Raw genomic sequence first — 16908 nt, forward strand, 5'->3', positions numbered from 1 at the left:
AATAGTACCATGAATACTATGAGGTGTCCTAGGCCAGGTTGGATGAGGCCTTGAGCAACCTGGTCTAGTGGAAGGTGTCTCTGCCCATGGCAGGGGGGTTGAAATTGGATGATCTTGAAGATCCCTTCCAACCCAAACCATTCTATGAATAACAAAGACTGGAAAGATCACTTTCTCAGTTCCTTTCCATGGTGCCTTAATGAAAGCAAACAAATTCCTCTAGTAACTGCCTGTGGATGTTAAGTAACCCCCTTCCCTTTAACAGTATCAGCAGTAAATCAAACTAATAATATTTTACAAAATCATCACCACACTGAAACAGACTTTGACTTCTAAGCCTATCAGGAGCTCCACTGGAGTCATCAAGACATCTATGTGCAAAACATCAGCACGTGTTTTCATGGTATCCTGGAAAAAGGAATTTAAAACAGATGCAGAAGGAAAAGGATTCAAGTGGCTGACAGAGTCATCTTCCCAATCAGTTTGCAACAGATTCTTGTGTGTGGCTCCATAAGGGATCTTTGAACAAACCCAGGAGCCTACACTCTTCTTCTCTTACTTCTGTGTAATAATAATTTGCACCTCTCACCTCTCTTTTGTGAAATAAGCACTATGAGCATTTCATTGATGCTATCCTGTTCCACACACATCTTGCTCAGGTCTAGATTTCATCACATAGTTTCCAGACCAGACTGGCAAAGGAGGATGGATGCATTTTCACCAGTGTGGCTCTACAAAACCACCTCCCTGCTGCTTGAGCTGCCCAAGCCCCTGAATTTTCTGTGAATCCTCATCCCTTCCTGCAAAATTTCCTGCAGAAATTCCTGGGGCTGCTCTTTTCAGGAACTAGCAGGACACTCCAAACAACAGCCCTGCCAGATCCTACAAAAGCTTTCAGAGTCTGGAGTGAAATGAAGTCTGATCTGTTTGCACCTGGAAAAAAAGCAATTATGAATACATGGAGCTTAATCTGCTAGGATGGATTGTTGTGATTTTGAGAGGTGGGAGGAGGTTAATGTCTGTTGACAAGCCAGGAGTGCAGCAGATCTACACCAAGGCAGCTTGCTGAGCAGGCTGGAAGCTGTTAGAGACATGGAGCTGCAGTGGTCTAAGGAAAAATTGCTCTTTCCATAGGGTGCAGCTTAAATCCTCTGCCAGTGGAAACAGGGAAGAGTAATGAACTGTTCAAGTAGATACATGAATATAACATTACTCAGAGCTACACCAGGAGAGCAAATCAACTAAAAGGATTATAGTCAAAAGAAGGGGACAGGAAGGTAATGAACAAGATAAAAAGATACCACAAAGGCCTAAATGCTTTGTAAAACAGAAAGCTTTTCATTCCTTCCTAACTGAAAAGAGGTCTGGCTCTGCTAAGGACACCACACAAAACAAAGGAGAAAACCCCTTCAAGTAAGTCAGAATCTGAAGGAAAGAGGAAAGTGGGTAAGTGATAGGATCATGGGAGAAAACTACACAGGAAAGGCAGGGTCAACGTGGCTGTGCATTACACAAGAAATTAAAGAAGTACCAACATGATGCAGGGAGAAGAAAGAGCCTTGATTTCTTTCTGTCATTTTTCACAGCCTATGTTTTTCATGGCAGGGAAGCTGTGAATTCCATCTCTCCCATCACTATAGGGCAGGACAGGATTAAAACACCCCCAAAACAAAGCCAAGCACACAGAATATCCACCCTGTGCAGTGCAGTGAGCAGTGTGTATTGGTAGGGAGGAGATAACTAGAATGAAAAACAATGAGGGTTTAGAGACTCTAGGCTGAAATGGATTGTATTGTGAAACTACTTTCGTTATCCACTACTAAGTTTCATGATTCTAGAAGTCAAACCTTCACTTTTACAAATCTAACTTGTCTCAGCAGCTGCTCTGGTGAAGTCCAATGCACTGTCTTCCTGCAGCAGAGGAGGAAACTCCAATGGACAAACAGAAAGGAGCTGTGAACATGCAGCTGCACAGCCCTGACTCAGGACCAGATATAAAGAACACTCTTAGAAAAGAAAGGTTTCCAAAACCCCACAAACCATCCCAGTGACACATCATCAGCTCTCCTGAAGAGCTGGCCTCTGCACCACACTGCTGTTCTCACTGTCACCAGAAAGCTGGTTTAAGCCTTTATATTTTAAGGTAGAACTTCAGGCAGACTTTAGAAGTTGTCAGTGATGGGAAACTCATGTTGCAGACAGTTGATGAAGACACCAAACTTTTCTTTTAAACTGTTTCCATCTCCTTTAGTATCTCCTTCTGCCTGGTTCTCTTGCACCTCTTGAGCTCCACTGGTACTGAACAGGCTCAGACCACTATGAGACCCTGCAAAGTGACTCTGCCATGATCCAGCAATCTCTTCTCCTGTCCTTTTGGATTTCTCTTTGCACCAGAGGGCAGGGAAAAAACAAGGTACAGCTCTATCAGAGCTCCCTTTTATCAACAGAGATCAGGTTACATTGGGTAAAACATTTTTTTGGATGTTTCTCTCAGTACAAACAGGGCACTTGAGTGGCTGTTTCTAGGATGTCAGATTTTAGGCAAGAAGCAAGTTTCTCAAGACTGTTAGCAGCAGAAATACAACATCAGGCTTGGAAAGGAACATTACACTCCATGAGCTTTTGGAAAGCCAACCAATTTACAGCCTCTAGGCTTTCATACTACAAGCCCAGCAGATCAGATAAACAAAACAGATTAAAAATATGCAGGAACCAAGAGGAAAAAAAAAAAAAGTCACTCTGTTGTCCAAGTTTAGCATTTTCCTGATGTAATCTCTCAGCATTCCAAATTGCAGCATTGAGTTCTTTACGACTGCAACGCTTCCACTGGGCATCAACCACAGTACAAAGTGGAACTGAAAGACACTCTGCTAGCAATTTCTTATAAAACCAGAGACTATTGGTAAAACAGAGAGAGACCATTTTTCAGAACAGAAAGAATTCTCTGCCAGCATGAAATCCAATCTGTCCCTGGTTCTGCCCGGAGCAGCTGCTACAACAAAGAGAGGCCTGCGACACAGAAGCGTTTTCTGACACCAATGGACCTTAAAAGCCCAACTGAACTTTATTTAAAGTCCTTACCAGTTAACTTCTTCACAGGTTGGAGCCGAACACTGATAGACTGATGTGTGAGTAAGGGGGAGGATGGAAGGGAGCGGGACATGCCCTCCATAATCCGAATGTGCTGCATACCTTCGGTCACTGGGAGCGGTGGGATTGCGTAGTCTGGTTCAAAAGCACAGTCATTCTCTGTGGAGGTGCCTGGGGGGAGCAGAAGAGAAAAAAGCAACTGGTGAGAACATGAGGGAGACTCCTGCCTTCATCATTCCTAGACACAGGACCTCACTGCACGGAGCTCAGTCACGCTGGCAGTGGGGAGTGCTGCCTGCTCGTCTTCCTCTTGTGTGGTGTTGAAGCTTAGAGAAATTGTGGTTCACAGAATCATGGAATTGTCAGGCTTGGAAGGGACCTCAAGGATCATCCAGTTCCAACCCCCCTGCCATGGGCAGGGACACCTCACACTACATCAGGTTGCTCACAGCCACATCCAGCCTGGCCTTCAAAGCCTCCAGGGATGAGGCTTCCACCACCTCCCCAGGCAACCTGTGCCAGTCTCTCACCACCCTCATGGGGAAGAATTTCTTCCTGATGTCTAACCTAAGTCTCCCCTCCTCTAGTTTTGCTCCATCCCCCCCAGTCCTATCACTACCCCAAATCCTAGAAAGTCCCTCACCAGCTTTCTTGTAGTCCCCTTCAGATACTGGAAGGCCACAAGAAGGTCTCCTCAGAGCCTTCTTTTCTCCAAACTGAACAACCCCAACTCTCTCAGCCTGTCCTCACAAGAAAGGTGCTCCAGCCCTCTGATCATCCTTGTGGCCCTTCTCTGGACAAGTTCCAGCACATCCAGATCTTTCTGGAAGAGCAACTCAGCACAGCTCTGCAGATTATTAACAGCATCACCATGAAGAATTGTGGAGGTTTTTGTCTTTCAGAGTCCTACAGTCACCAGTTTTAAATCTAATTCAAAGCAATCATCCTTTTGCTGAGAAGCTTTTTGTGCATTTAGGTTGTGCCTTTCTATAGGAACTTCCAGCTGAATTAAATTGCAGTGTGAGGGCCTTTGGCCTAAAAAAACAAAACAAACATCAAAACCAAAGGAAAAAAAGCATCCAAGAGCAGCCACCACCTCCAGCTCTCCCCTAACCCATGTACAGAAGCACCCAGAGACACACAAAGCCTGTATTGAAGTTGCATCCCAACAGATCCACATGGAAGACATCAAATAGCTTGACAGCCAGTGGAGACAGAACAATAAAGGCACACATTGCTAATTGCTGCAATAAATATTAATGACAAACAAAGGGCAGGGGCTCCAGAGCAGCATGAGCTGGGAGCCATGAGGTTTCACCCATTAGCTGCAGAACATGGAAACCTCTCGTAAAGGAGACTTGGCTCTCCATCTCTAGTCACTAAGATTAACAACCTAACACAGACAACAGGTTGTCCAGAGAGGTGAGAGATGTCCCACCCCTGGAACCAGTCCAAGTCAGGTTGTTTGGGGCTCTGAACAACCTGCTCTAGCTGCATATGTCCCTGCAGACTGCAGTGGGGTTGGACCAGATGACCTTCAAAGGTCCCTTCCATCCCTTCTGTGATTCTATGGAAACCAGCTTTAACCTGTTAAGATGAATATTTCATTACAGGTAACACAAGAAAGCTACAGAGACAGGCTTTAGCTTTTAGTGCCTACTGATGTTTTTCCTCCATAAAGACATTCCTCAGTTGATCTCCCCTGGCGAGCTGTGTGGTTCTCAGGGATCTACATGACTATAGTTAAAAGAGAAAATGTAACTCCTGGACAGGAGGGTGGACAGACAAAAATGGAGAGAAAGCAAAAGGCTAAATGCCTCAAAAGGTGGCACTCCAGGAGATGATGGACCAACTCCATTCCAGAAAGCCAAAGAACAATGTGAACAACCCAATATATTATTTACGATCAGAGGAAAAACCCTGAGTGAAACAAGTGTCCAAACCATTGGATGAGCTCCTGAAGTACACTAAGAGGTAGTGCTGCTTGTGGCTAAAGTCCAGCCAGTGCTGATGCCAAATTCTGGGAACATCTCTCAGCATTTTCTACAAGCAAGCAAAACAAACACTCACACACTTCCCACATGATTCCTGACACTTCAGAACAGGACTTTCCTTCTCTTCCTCACTGAAGACTTGTCACATTCACCATAGCTTACTGAACATACAGTCTAAAGTTGAATCCTTACAGAGGTGATTTTCTTTAACTTCTGCATGCTCTAGTAAGTGTGTGACAGTTTGATATGTTTTATTCATCAGAGACTGTCATTACTGCCACAAACTGAGACAGACACTGATGCTTTTCTATTCATTTCATGCTGCTTTAATTAAGTGTGCACGCAAATGCTCCAAGAGAGTACAGCCCTTGAAGAGGCAACAGATCATTCAGAGTCTTTTTTGTTGTTATTGGAAGATGCAGTTGTCTACAATATCATGCTTTTAATATAGAGCTATATCTATCCATCTATCTAGATATCTGTCTCATGCCTTTAATACATATATAGCCAAACATCCAGCTCTGGGGCCCCCAACAAAAGAGAGACACAGATCTGCTGGAACAGGTCCAAAGGACAACCACAAAGATGATCAGAGGGCTGGAGAACCTGTGAAGCCAGGCTGAAAGAATTGGGGCTGTTCAGCCTGGAGAAAAGAAGGCTCCAGGGAGACCTTAGAGCTGCATTTCAGTATCTGGAGGGTACCTTTAGGAAGACTGGGGAGGGACTGTTTAGAAGGACTTCTGGTGACAGGATGAGGAGCTATGGTTTGAAACAGGAGCACAGCAGATTTAGGTTGGACATCAGGAGGAAGTTCTTCACAATGAGAGTGGTGAGACACTGGAAGAGGTTGTCCAGGGAGGTGGTTGAAGCCTCATCCCTGGAGACATTCAAGATCAGACTTGATGTGCCCCTGGGCAGCCTTGGAAGTGTCCCTGCAGACTGCAGGGGGGTTGGACCACTGAGGTTCCCTTCCAACCCAGTGCAATCTGTGACTCTCTGACTCAGTTTATGTGTGTATATACATGTGTGGGGATGCATATCTGTATAAAATATTTGGCTATCATCAGAGGAAAAAGTCAGTCACTGCTTTTCCCCCTTCCCCCTGCAGTTACTGAATGAACAGAGCCTCAGCCTTGCTCCTCAAGCTGAGACTGCCCAAGTGAAGCTGATGTGTGCCACTGCAGTTCACCTTCCATCAGCACTGCTTCATATCAAGCGTGTGCTGATGGCCACCTCCAAAGCACTTCATCAGTGCTCTTCAGTCCCACACACCAGCAGTACTTCGTGTGCTTTCACTCCTCCAGGAATTTTGGTGTCCACAAGAGAAGTGTCTACATTCAAACAAGGAGTCAAGAAGTGCTTCTACAAGGCAAGGAGTCTGGGACAAGATTCATCTAATGACATGTTTTAGGGTTGTGCTTCAGAAGAGCAGAGTTGGGACTCTGAGTTGTAAACTCCACTGACTTCTTCTATGACCTCTTCATGGACTACAGAGGGAGCTGAGGGCAAGAAGCAGCTGTGCTGCATCCATCCCTCTTCAGCCAGCTGAGCAGCACCCCTCTGAGGTGCTCACAAACATCTGAGCTACACACAACAAAGACAACTGCAGAGATGAAGACATTTCTCATGTCTCTTTCCCTCAGACATTATGCAGACACAGACAGGACACAAGGCATGCTGGAGAGACACATGCCCCCAGGAGCAAGCCCCAAGTCTTCAGACACAACACACAAAGTGCTGCTGCTCAGCAGAGCTTGGAACCTCAAGACTGATGATTTAGTTTCTCTGTTCTTCCTGTACTCATCCAAAGGATGCAGTGCCACTCCCACTGCAGTTGGGCATCACTTTTCCAGGAGGGCATCATTTGAGAGCATGCTGCTAATACAGCAAAAAGAAAATTGACTTCTTCCAGTTGTGCACTGCCAATTGCCATTATTGACTCCATGTGTAGCTTGCTTGACATAAGCTGATGGAGGACCTTGTTTTTTCCAGGGCTTCTGCGACCTCTGCTGACTCTGCAAGCCTATTGATAACCACCTGTGAGTGCCAGGAAAGGCAAAGCAGCAGCAGTGCCAAAGGCAGCACTGGCACTGACAGAAACAAGCTACGATGGCTTTTCAAAATGCATTTGGCCTCAGACATGGAAAAAAAAAAAAAAAAAAAAAGATTTGTCCTCATTGATTTTCATTCTTAAAAGCAAAGTTCAGCTTCTCTTAGGCTAGATTTTGGGGGCTGAGGGAACTGTAAACACCAAGCAGCCTCTGCAACTTAAGGTCTGGAAAAGAGCTAAAAGTCTGGGTGGGTTTCAGTGGTGATTGTGGTGTAAGCTCCCACCAATCTTTGATCAATCTTTACCTTAAACCACAGGCAACTGGGGGCAACATCTTAGCCAGAAATAGAAGCAGTGATACCTTCAGAGTGTTTTCAGTATTTTCCCTCTTACAATTCCAATGCTTTAAAACAAACTCACAAATGCCCACCGTGTACTATTTTCATTCCCACAGATGTCAACGCTTCCCTCTCATCCTTGACAGAATAAAACACAGCAACAAGGTAACCAAAACAGTCAGAAAAAAGCATTTGGGTTTATCAAACCCTCAAATTAGGGACCAGTCATGGCTGGAGCTCTGACAGCTTGCCTATGAAATGTATTTAAATAAAATACTACAGAATCATAGAATGGAAGAGACCTTTAAGATCAAGTCCAACCTTCAACCTAAGACCAAAACCATTAAACCATGTCCCCAGGTGCCATGGCCACATGGTCACACCCTCAGGGATGGTGACTCCACCTCCCTGGGCAGCTTGTTCCCATGCTTGAAATCCTGGTTGTTCTGAGTAAAAATCACAGAGCTGTCTTGGACTGAAGCAGGTGCAAGCAGCAGTGTATGCTGGGCTTCTGCTCCCCTTCCTTGCCTCCTAAATAAGCTTCATGAAAAGGCATCTCTTGGAATAAACAGAGTGAAGTCTGGAGAAGAGGAGGGTGAAGGTGGACCTCATGGCTCTTTGCAGCTACCTGAAAGGAGGCTGAAGTGAGCTGGGGGTTGGTTTCTTCTCCCTAGTATCAGGTGATAGGATGAGGGAAACGGTGCCATGTCCACACATTTCTTGAACATCTCCAGGGACAGTGACTCCACCACCTCCCTGGGCAGCCTATTGTAAAACGTGCTGCAAAGTGCACATTTGAACTAATAAACTTTATCCTGAAGTTTTCCCAGGTACTAAAGCTGTAATGCTTGGGCACCACATGCAGCAACATGGGAGTTTAAACAGAAGCAAGACAATTGCCTCATTTCAATTGTCTGCTTTATCTGAGCAGATAAAACCCTTAACCCACCATGGTGACAAATATGTTACTGCTGACCAGACAGACAGCAGCTGATGGACACAGGACAAAGTGAGAGGTAATAGTTTGATGGGCAATGAGACGACTTCTCCCACCCTGTAGGAAACCTGCATCTGCAGTCAAATCCACTGATCCACATGGAAATATTTAGCACTGAGGTTTGTTTCTTCAAGAAATTGGAAGCATTTTTCAACCTGTTTCCCTCAGGCTGAAACTTCTTGCTGGATACTGCAGTTCCTAGAGTCAGACTCACTGAGGCAAACAGACAAGAGACTGGTCAGTCTTTGGCAAGTATCTGCCCCATGTTCACTGCCCCAAACTGGTGTTTTGGTTTTTTTCCATAGCAGCCAGGATGCTGAACAAACAGGTTGCAACATAACCTGAGAGAACAGAGTGTCTGAAATGAGTGTAGAGGAACCCAGCAGGCAACTCCCATGGGCAGCTGCATCTGAGCTGCTGTATCTTGTAACAACGAAGCAACGGATAAACCCCAGACAAATGGAAGGACATCAGAGGGATAACAGCACAGAAAGCAGGCAGGGCTCAGCCTCCAGAAGCAACACAACAGCAGCTTTATCTGAGCTAAGTGTGCCTGGAAAAGAGCAACCATTCATTCCATATTCTCAAAGCACAGAAATGCTACTTGTGTGCACGCTACCACAGGCTATACGCAGCTCAAAATTCCCTTCTTCCTTCCCAATTTTATCTTAACTCTCCTATTTTCAAATAAGAACATTTAAAATAATACATTTTAGAATAGTAATTAAATGATCCTGTGTTAGCAGGGCACTTTCAGCTGTTGACTATTCACAGAGCTTTCAAGGGTTCATTTAACTTTAACAGGGCTTCACTTAACTCTGAATTGCAATCCCCCTAATTCTGATCTTGGCCTTCAATCACTTGCAATAATTTTGCCTGGGCAACGCTGGAATATTGCCAAAGGAGAACAATGCCCTGCAGAAAATGTCTCCATAACAAGTCATTAGGACACCATGACAACAACAGACTTGAACCCAAATGAAAGGAAAATTATTGCTGCAATCCCAGAGAGAAAAGACATCAATGAGTGTAGCACCTACTAGAGCCACACTTCCAAAAACTGCTTCTTGGGCTCGGGAGCTGTGTTAAAATATCAGATTTTCACAACCCTCACAAACTAGCAAATGCTTAAAACTTAAGTAATCTACTTCAAAGGACATGTATAAGCCAGCACAGATCTGAGAGCTGCTGCTGTCAGTGACAGAAATCCCTGTTACACGGCTCCAGGGGTGGTTTTAACTCCCAAGCCTATTGTGAATGAGGGGTCCTGAACAAAAGAGTTTGTAGAATCATTTCTTAAATAATATAAACTCTATTTTTACTACTCTCTTCCTAGGACCTTTTGGCCTGTTCCTTTTGGATGAAACGAAACAAAACAAAGCAGAGGAGGTGACATGCAGCCTTTCAGCCCCAGGCAGGATCGCAGAGGGTCCCTCTCCATCACATCACAAGTTGGGGGGAAGGAGAATCCAGTTACTGAGAACCTGTCAGGTTCTCCTCTTGACAATCAGGGGGGAAGACCAGTGGTCACTGAGTGGCCCACTGCCTTGTGCTGGCATATACTGAAGGCTTCTACCACCACCAGCTCAAACAAGCACCCTCTGTGAAGTTCTGTCCCTTCATCTGCGAAATGGAGATGCCAAGGACTCTGCAGGTACTGAGCCATCAGCTAGTCTCAGCTCCTTCAGACTACACAAAGCTGACCTAGTCTGTGACTGCCACTGATTTTGAAGCCATGTGGATAACAATGATGGTTACCAAGCTCAAGAAGGTTGCAGAGTCTTACAGAAAGAACAAAACTCATCAAGAAAAGGTGAACAGGAGAAAGGAGGCCCCAAGGCAGAACAACACTGAGGTTTACCTTGCCCAGATCGGCTCTGACGGGAGTCTACACTTGCCTGTCTTCGGTCTGGTGGCTCCTCGTTCCCTCCATCTGCATGAGAACCAAAACAGCAGAAGTAGAACATCATAGTGGACAGGTCAGGCAGATGCAACTTTTCCTTGAGTCCCATCACCTATCTCGTAGGAAGAGCCAGAAGGTCCCTGCTGCTGACAGCAACTGGGGCAAACTGCTGACTGACTCCTTTGCTGTGCCTTCCAGTTTCTCCCCAGCTCACTGCAAACAAAATCCTTGAGGTCCTCAGGATATTTGGAGGGGTTTAATTTCTCCTACTGACCCCACAGATATCTGAATGAAGAAGCAGCAGCCAAACTGTGCATCTTCAATTAAATTCCTTCACTTTGGAATGTTATATCAAAATATAAAATATATTGAGCACATGAAGAAGATGAAGAAAAAAATAATTAAAAGAAAATAAGAATATTCTTTGAAGTTGCTTCTTTTTAGAATTATTTGTCAGCTGAAAAATGGGAAGGCTGGGAAGAACAAACCCACTCTCATTACAGCCTCTTGAAACTGTTTGGGAAAGCAGCTAGAGTTAACAAAACCCAAACCCATCTGGCTACATGCAGAGTGGGACACTGTGTACAATATTAGGCAATTAATTACATGCTGGTCTTCATTGATCAACTGACCAGATTAGAAACAATAGATGGGCACATCAATAGAGATACTTGAGTACAGAGGCCTTACACCAGCTGAAAGCAGAAAGATGTCCAGCTCTGCACACTGTGAAGAAGCAAAGCCAAGCACTGAAAATCATAGAATCTCAGAATCCTAGAATGGCTCAGGTTGGAAGGGACCTCAGAGATCATCTACTCCAATCTGCCTGCCATGGGCAGGGACATCTCTCAACTAGATTTGGCTGCTTGAGGCCTCATCCAACCTGGCCAAAAAATGGGCAGGTTTGGGCCTCTGGGAAGGCAGCTCCCCCACTGAAGTGAAGTGAAGGAGGTATTTTCTGAGCAGTGCATTTACAAAACACAATGATGGGATCTTAAAGAGACACCACAGCAACCCACTGGTGGAATACTGCATGGCTAAGCAGGAATTCATCTATTTACAACCACTTGGAAGGGCAGGATCCCTCCTGCACACTCACTTGGATGTAACCAAACCAGTACTCATGCTTTGAGATGAATGTTACTCAAGGGAGCAGAGCTGGTGGGGGAGCAGAGGTGATGGTCCTGGCTCTCTAATGCTCTTCACCACCCAACAGTGGGATGGTGACAACTCACTGCCAAAGCCATCAGGTTTGAGAATAGGAACTGCTGCACAGAGGTCAGGCTGGGAAAGATTGCTTGGGTAATTTGCAAGTTACAGAATATATTAAGGGGGAGAGAAAGATCAGAGTAAATCAACTTCCCAAATCCATGTAGGAGGATGGAAAGCAAGAAAGAAAGGTGATGAGTCAGCAGATACGATGCCTGTAATTGCTGCTGCACTTGGTGCAGTCACAGCAAGGCTGGAGGTGGGGTGACCACAGCATAATCTGTGGGTGCTCTCCAAACCAGCCAGTGGCTTTCAGTGAGGAGTATTCCAGGACAGAGCTGGCTGAAGCTGTCCTCACAAGCACGCAGCCCTGCACGTGTGGGCACTGAACGTGCCCATTGCAGACCGGAGGGTCACTGGAGAGCACCAGGCACCCTGCCAGGCTTCAAGCTGCTCTGGGAAGCCCTTTACTCTCTGCCCTCCAGAACACTGACCCCTCCCTCCCATGTATTCCAGTGAATATTGTATATTCCAGCCTGGTCTAGTGGGAGGTGTCCCTGCCCACGGTGGAGAGGTTGGAACTGGATGATGTTTAAGGTCCCTTCCAATCCATGCAATTCTATGATTCTATGAAGGCACAGAAAACAGAGAGCCTCTCACAGGCAGATGCAGGCAGGATGTTCCAGGCAGAGCAGGCCACCTCTCCCTTGCAGGCAGGAATTGGGAATTGATGGACAGTTGCAATAAAAGATAAACTAATCTGAATAAATCAATGCCAGGTAGCAGAGAAGGTTGGCACCTGGTGAAGAAGCAGAGGATGGCAGGGAAGAAGCAGCCTGCATTTAAGAGTGGGACAAGTGAACTATTTAATTTTTTTCTCTCTTTGCTACAAATCAACATTTTGAGCACACTCCAATCCCTGCAGTGCAGGAGCAATGCTACCAGGGAACAACAGCATACATCACTGAAGAGTTACACCAAAAAGGGGGCAAAGTGCTGTTGCTAAGGGAAAATTCTCATGCTTTTGAACATCAAGTGCTGGAGCTTACAGCCTTAGGATCATAGAATAGTTTGGGTTGGAAAAGATTTTTAAGATCATCAAGTCCAACCATCAACCCAACACCATCACGCCCACTAAACCATGTCCCTAAGTGCCATGTCTGCATTGGTTTTGTGAACACCTCCCCAGGGATGCTGACTCCACCACCTCCCTGGGCAGCCTGTTCCAATCCCTGACTGCTCTTGCAGCAAGGAAATTTTTCCTAATCTCCAACCTAAACCTCTCCTGGCACAATTTCAGGCCATTTCCTCTCATTCTGCCACCTGATATTAGGGAGAAGAGTCCAGCCACACTACTGCCAGGACTCTGTTGTTCCATCAGTCCTGTCAGTTATTTTATTTATGCTGCATTTTAGGTAGGTCTTCATCGATTCATAGAATGGTTTAGGTTGGAAGGGACCTGCAAGATCATCCAGTTCCAACCCCCCTGCCATGGGCAGGGACACCTCCCACCAGCCCAGATTGCTCAAGATCCCATCCAACCTGGCCTTTGAACACCTCCAGGGAGGAGGCACCCACAACCTCCCTGGGCAACCTATTCCAGTGTCTCCCCACCCTCAACAGAAAGACTTTCTTCCTAATATCCAGTCTAAATCATATTTGCTTTGGCAATACCTATCATTTACAGACATGACTTACTATTTGGACAACAGTTTGGGGACAGTATCACTCAGGGAAATGCAATCAACTCAGTGCCTGTAACGACTGTCAGCATGGTTATTGACAAAGCCTCAGATGCAACAGCTAAAAGAGGTCACCACAAGCAAATGGGTTGTGAAACCATTGCTAGAAAACACAGATATCTGTGTTAATTTAAAACAAAGATCAGAACACACTGAGATAAACCTGGTGAAAGGAGCTTCTAGGGAAGTTGCCAGGAGAAACAGAAACCAATTTTTTTTTGCAAATGCCGCAAAGGAAGTGAATGAGAGTAAAATACTGGCTCAGTATTTTTTACAAAATAGATTCAGTAAACCATATTCTGTGGCACCTAGTAATGAGAAGCAGGAAAACTTCTGCGATTTCTTATTTTTACAAATCTCTGTGTTAACAAAGTCCATTAAGATTTACATGCCTTGAATGTCAGGAAGATGCTGTCTCATCAGCATCTAACGTGCCTCCAACTGGGATGTTAGACAAACTGGGGTCAGAAATCTGAAGAAGGCTGGCTGAGTAGTTGGTTATGTGGCAAGCACAGAGCAAATAGTAACAGCTATTTATTCTTTCTCTCAGTTACAAAGAGATTAAGTAACCTCAACAATCATGTTTAGTAACAGCTTCAGACAAGCAGTCTCCCCTGCTATAAATGGATCTGACAAATGCCTGCATCCCATTCTTCCTCGCCTGCCTGTCTGCCCCCTCCCCATTCTAGCAGTTCTCCATTCAAAGCCAGTGACACAACACATCCCCTCCAACACACACAACAACTCTATTCTTTCAACTGACCACTCCCAAAGGGGGAAAAAAAAGAGAATCCCTGGGGTTCCAACTAAATAAATGCCCTGCACAAAGCACTGCATTGCAATTAGTACGACTGCCAACAGGAGCAAGATGCATCTGCAAGAGTAGATTTGATGTCAGCAAGCCCCACGCAGCACCTTCAGCATCCCCTCCCTGCCCTCCACTCACAGCACAGGTGAAGACAACCAAGTTTTACATAAAACCCAAGTGCCAGGAGCCCAACATCCCCTTCCCCTCCTCAATTAAAGCACAAGAGGTGACTGAACGTCTCCCCAGCTCTTTTATCTGACAAAGCAATTTTGAAGGGTGGGTCAGGCAGCTTCACGCATGCTGGGAAATCTGCTGCAAGAACCGACTGCATTAGATGTGCCGCGGCTCCGACAGCCACTGAGAGAGCCCGCTCTGCTCCAACAGCTTAGAGATCAATACTGCAAAGCAGCCATCCCAGCGCAACTCCATCTGCAAGCCACAGGAGACTCACACGAAGCCAGTCCGGCAGTCAGAAGCTGCTCCCAGCCCAGCGCAGCCTGGCATCCCTGTGCTCGGAACAGCGCCCGGCGATGTGGCTCCCAACTGCCATCGTGCTCCCAAAACGCAGACACAGTCCAAAAAAAAACAACCCAAAACAATCAATCCAAATCAAAAAAGTGCTGCGGGGGTGGCAGTATCGGCTCGGGGTGTGCGGTGACAGCAGCCCCAGCACCTCACGGCATCGCGGCAGGGTCCCGGCGCCGGAGCCCGCAGCGGCTCAGCCCAGCGTAGGAGAGGGAACTGCACATCTCCCTCCCAGCAATCCCGATGGATTCCAGCCAGGAGAAGGAATGACAAGTGCCAAACGCACCCGCCTGCTGCTCTCCCAGGAGGATCTGTGCGCCTGGAAAGAGGCAAAACGGACGCAACCCCAGCGAGAGGGGGCTGAGTCTGCTGCCGTAAAGAGTTCTTTTAATCAACAACTCTCAATTCTTCCTCATTATTTAACCTTTGGGTTTGGGGGTTGGTTGTGGGGGAAGGGGGTTGTATGGTTTTGGGTTGGTTGGGGTTTTTTTGTTTAGTTAGGGCTTTTTGTTGTTGTTATTGGGGGTTTTGTTTTGCTTTCTTCCTTCTTTTTGTTGTTTTTGTGGTTTGTTCTGGGGTGGGGTTTTTTGGGGGGGTGCCTTCAGCTTCAGAAAACAAACACAAACATTCCTACTGTGCTCAAACTGATATTATCATAAAAATTAGCACTATGATAAAAGGATACCAAGAACTGCATCAATTTGCTAGCAGAATAAAGCATCTACTTCAAAACAACTCCCTGGTGGCAGTGCTGGGGGGTGGGAGTGTGGAAAGTGGAAGATTTTTATTGATGGAATTTTAGGACAGTCCTGAGTTATTAATTATTGGCTCATCAAAAGAGCTCAAACTGTTTCCCAACACGCTTGGACTCAATGATTTTAAAGCTCTTTTCCAACCTTTATGATTCTATGTTGAATCCCTTACGAACAACTGATAATTCACAAAAATCGTAACAAGAGACATCCAAAATGTGCTGCTTCTGTGTGGAATTGTTCTCCTGCACTTCAAGAGAATGTTATTTACACTCATTCTAATTCCTAGACCTTTACACCCAGCAGATAAAGAGATTTTCAGTCAGTGGCCAAGAGCACAAAAACCAGGAGAGAGTCGTGCTCAAAGCTAACCTCAGCAATGTAATTTCCAAATGTCAAAGAGGAACAAGTCCACCTCAATTACATCCCTGCTCTGATACCAAAAGAAAAACCACCAACAAAAGTCACCCAAACAAAACCAACAAAAGCTTTTCAGCTGTGTGCACTCTCCAAAGCAAAGCAACAGGAGACTGAAGTCACAGAAATGCTTTCAGCAATAAATATGGCATTTGGTTGTGGTTAATCCATGGGCCAGCAAAGATCACCTTCCTTTAGTGCAAGCAGAACATCAGTATTTAAGAAAATGTCAATGCCAGGCTGTGATTGGAAATACTTACAAGTGGAGAATTGATAGATATTTAATATAGATCAGGGGGTTGCCTCATTGTATGTTAAATACAGCCCCACAGACACAGGAGCAGTCAGTACATCAGGAGTCTGTACTGCCACAAGCAGTCACAGAACGGCAGCGGCTGGAAGGGACCTCTAAAGATCATCTAAGCCAAGCCTCCTGCCAAAGCAGCATCACCCAGGGCAGGCCAAAGCAGGATCACTTTGGGCAGGCCACAGAGAAACACGTCCAGGTGAGTTTGGAAAGTCTCAAGAGGAGGAGACTCCACAACCTCTCCGGGCAGCCTGCTCCAGGGCTCCAGCACCCTCATCATAAAGACATTTTCCCTCACGTTGAGGAGCTGGAGATGTTTGAAAAAGAAGAGGGTGAAAGGAGACCTCATTGCTGTCTACAGCTACCTGACAGGACATTGTGGAGAGGCTGGGGCTGGTCTCTTCTCCCAGGTAATTAGTGAGAGAACAAGAGGGAACAGCCTCAAGCTGCAACTGGGTAGATTTACACTGAACATGAGGAACATTTTTTTCATAGAAAGAGTGGTCAGGCATTGGAATGAGCTGCCCAGGGAGGTGGTTGAGTCACCAGCCCTGGCTGTGTTTCAAGGTGGTTTGGATGTGGTGTTTGGGGATATGGTCTAGGGGTGAACCTTGTGGAGTAGGACTCTGGGCTGGACTTGGTGATCCTGAGGGTCTTTTCCAACCTGAATGTTTCTGCGATTCTGTGAGGTGGAACCTCCTGTGTTGCAGCCTGTACCCATTGTTCCTTGTCCTCTCAGATCATGAAGTCCAACTGTCAGTCTGAAACCACCATGG

The 16908-nt window shown here is 45.9% G+C and overlaps 1 protein-coding gene across 3 annotated transcripts in view; it reads right to left on the bottom strand.

Moving 5' to 3' along the window:
* Positions 1–16908, bottom strand: part of TANC2 (tetratricopeptide repeat, ankyrin repeat and coiled-coil containing 2) — a 230747-nt gene that overhangs the window by 164421 nt on the left and 49418 nt on the right. For 2 of the 3 annotated variants that reach the window (XM_054396496.1, XM_054396495.1), the window contains exons 2-4: positions 10331–10402; positions 8222–8224; positions 3193–3261 (exon numbers count right to left, since the gene is read on the bottom strand). In XM_054396496.1, coding sequence (XP_054252471.1) covers positions 3193–3261; positions 8222–8224; positions 10331–10402 — 144 coding nt within the window. Of the gene's footprint in view, positions 1–3081; positions 3262–8221; positions 8225–10330; positions 10403–16908 lie in introns of all 3 variants that reach the window. The other variant, XM_054396494.1, reaches the window with a different exon arrangement.

Source organism: Indicator indicator, chromosome 37 (genome assembly GCF_027791375.1).
Source record: "Indicator indicator isolate 239-I01 chromosome 37, UM_Iind_1.1, whole genome shotgun sequence".
Lineage (NCBI taxonomy): Eukaryota > Metazoa > Chordata > Aves > Piciformes > Indicatoridae > Indicator > Indicator indicator.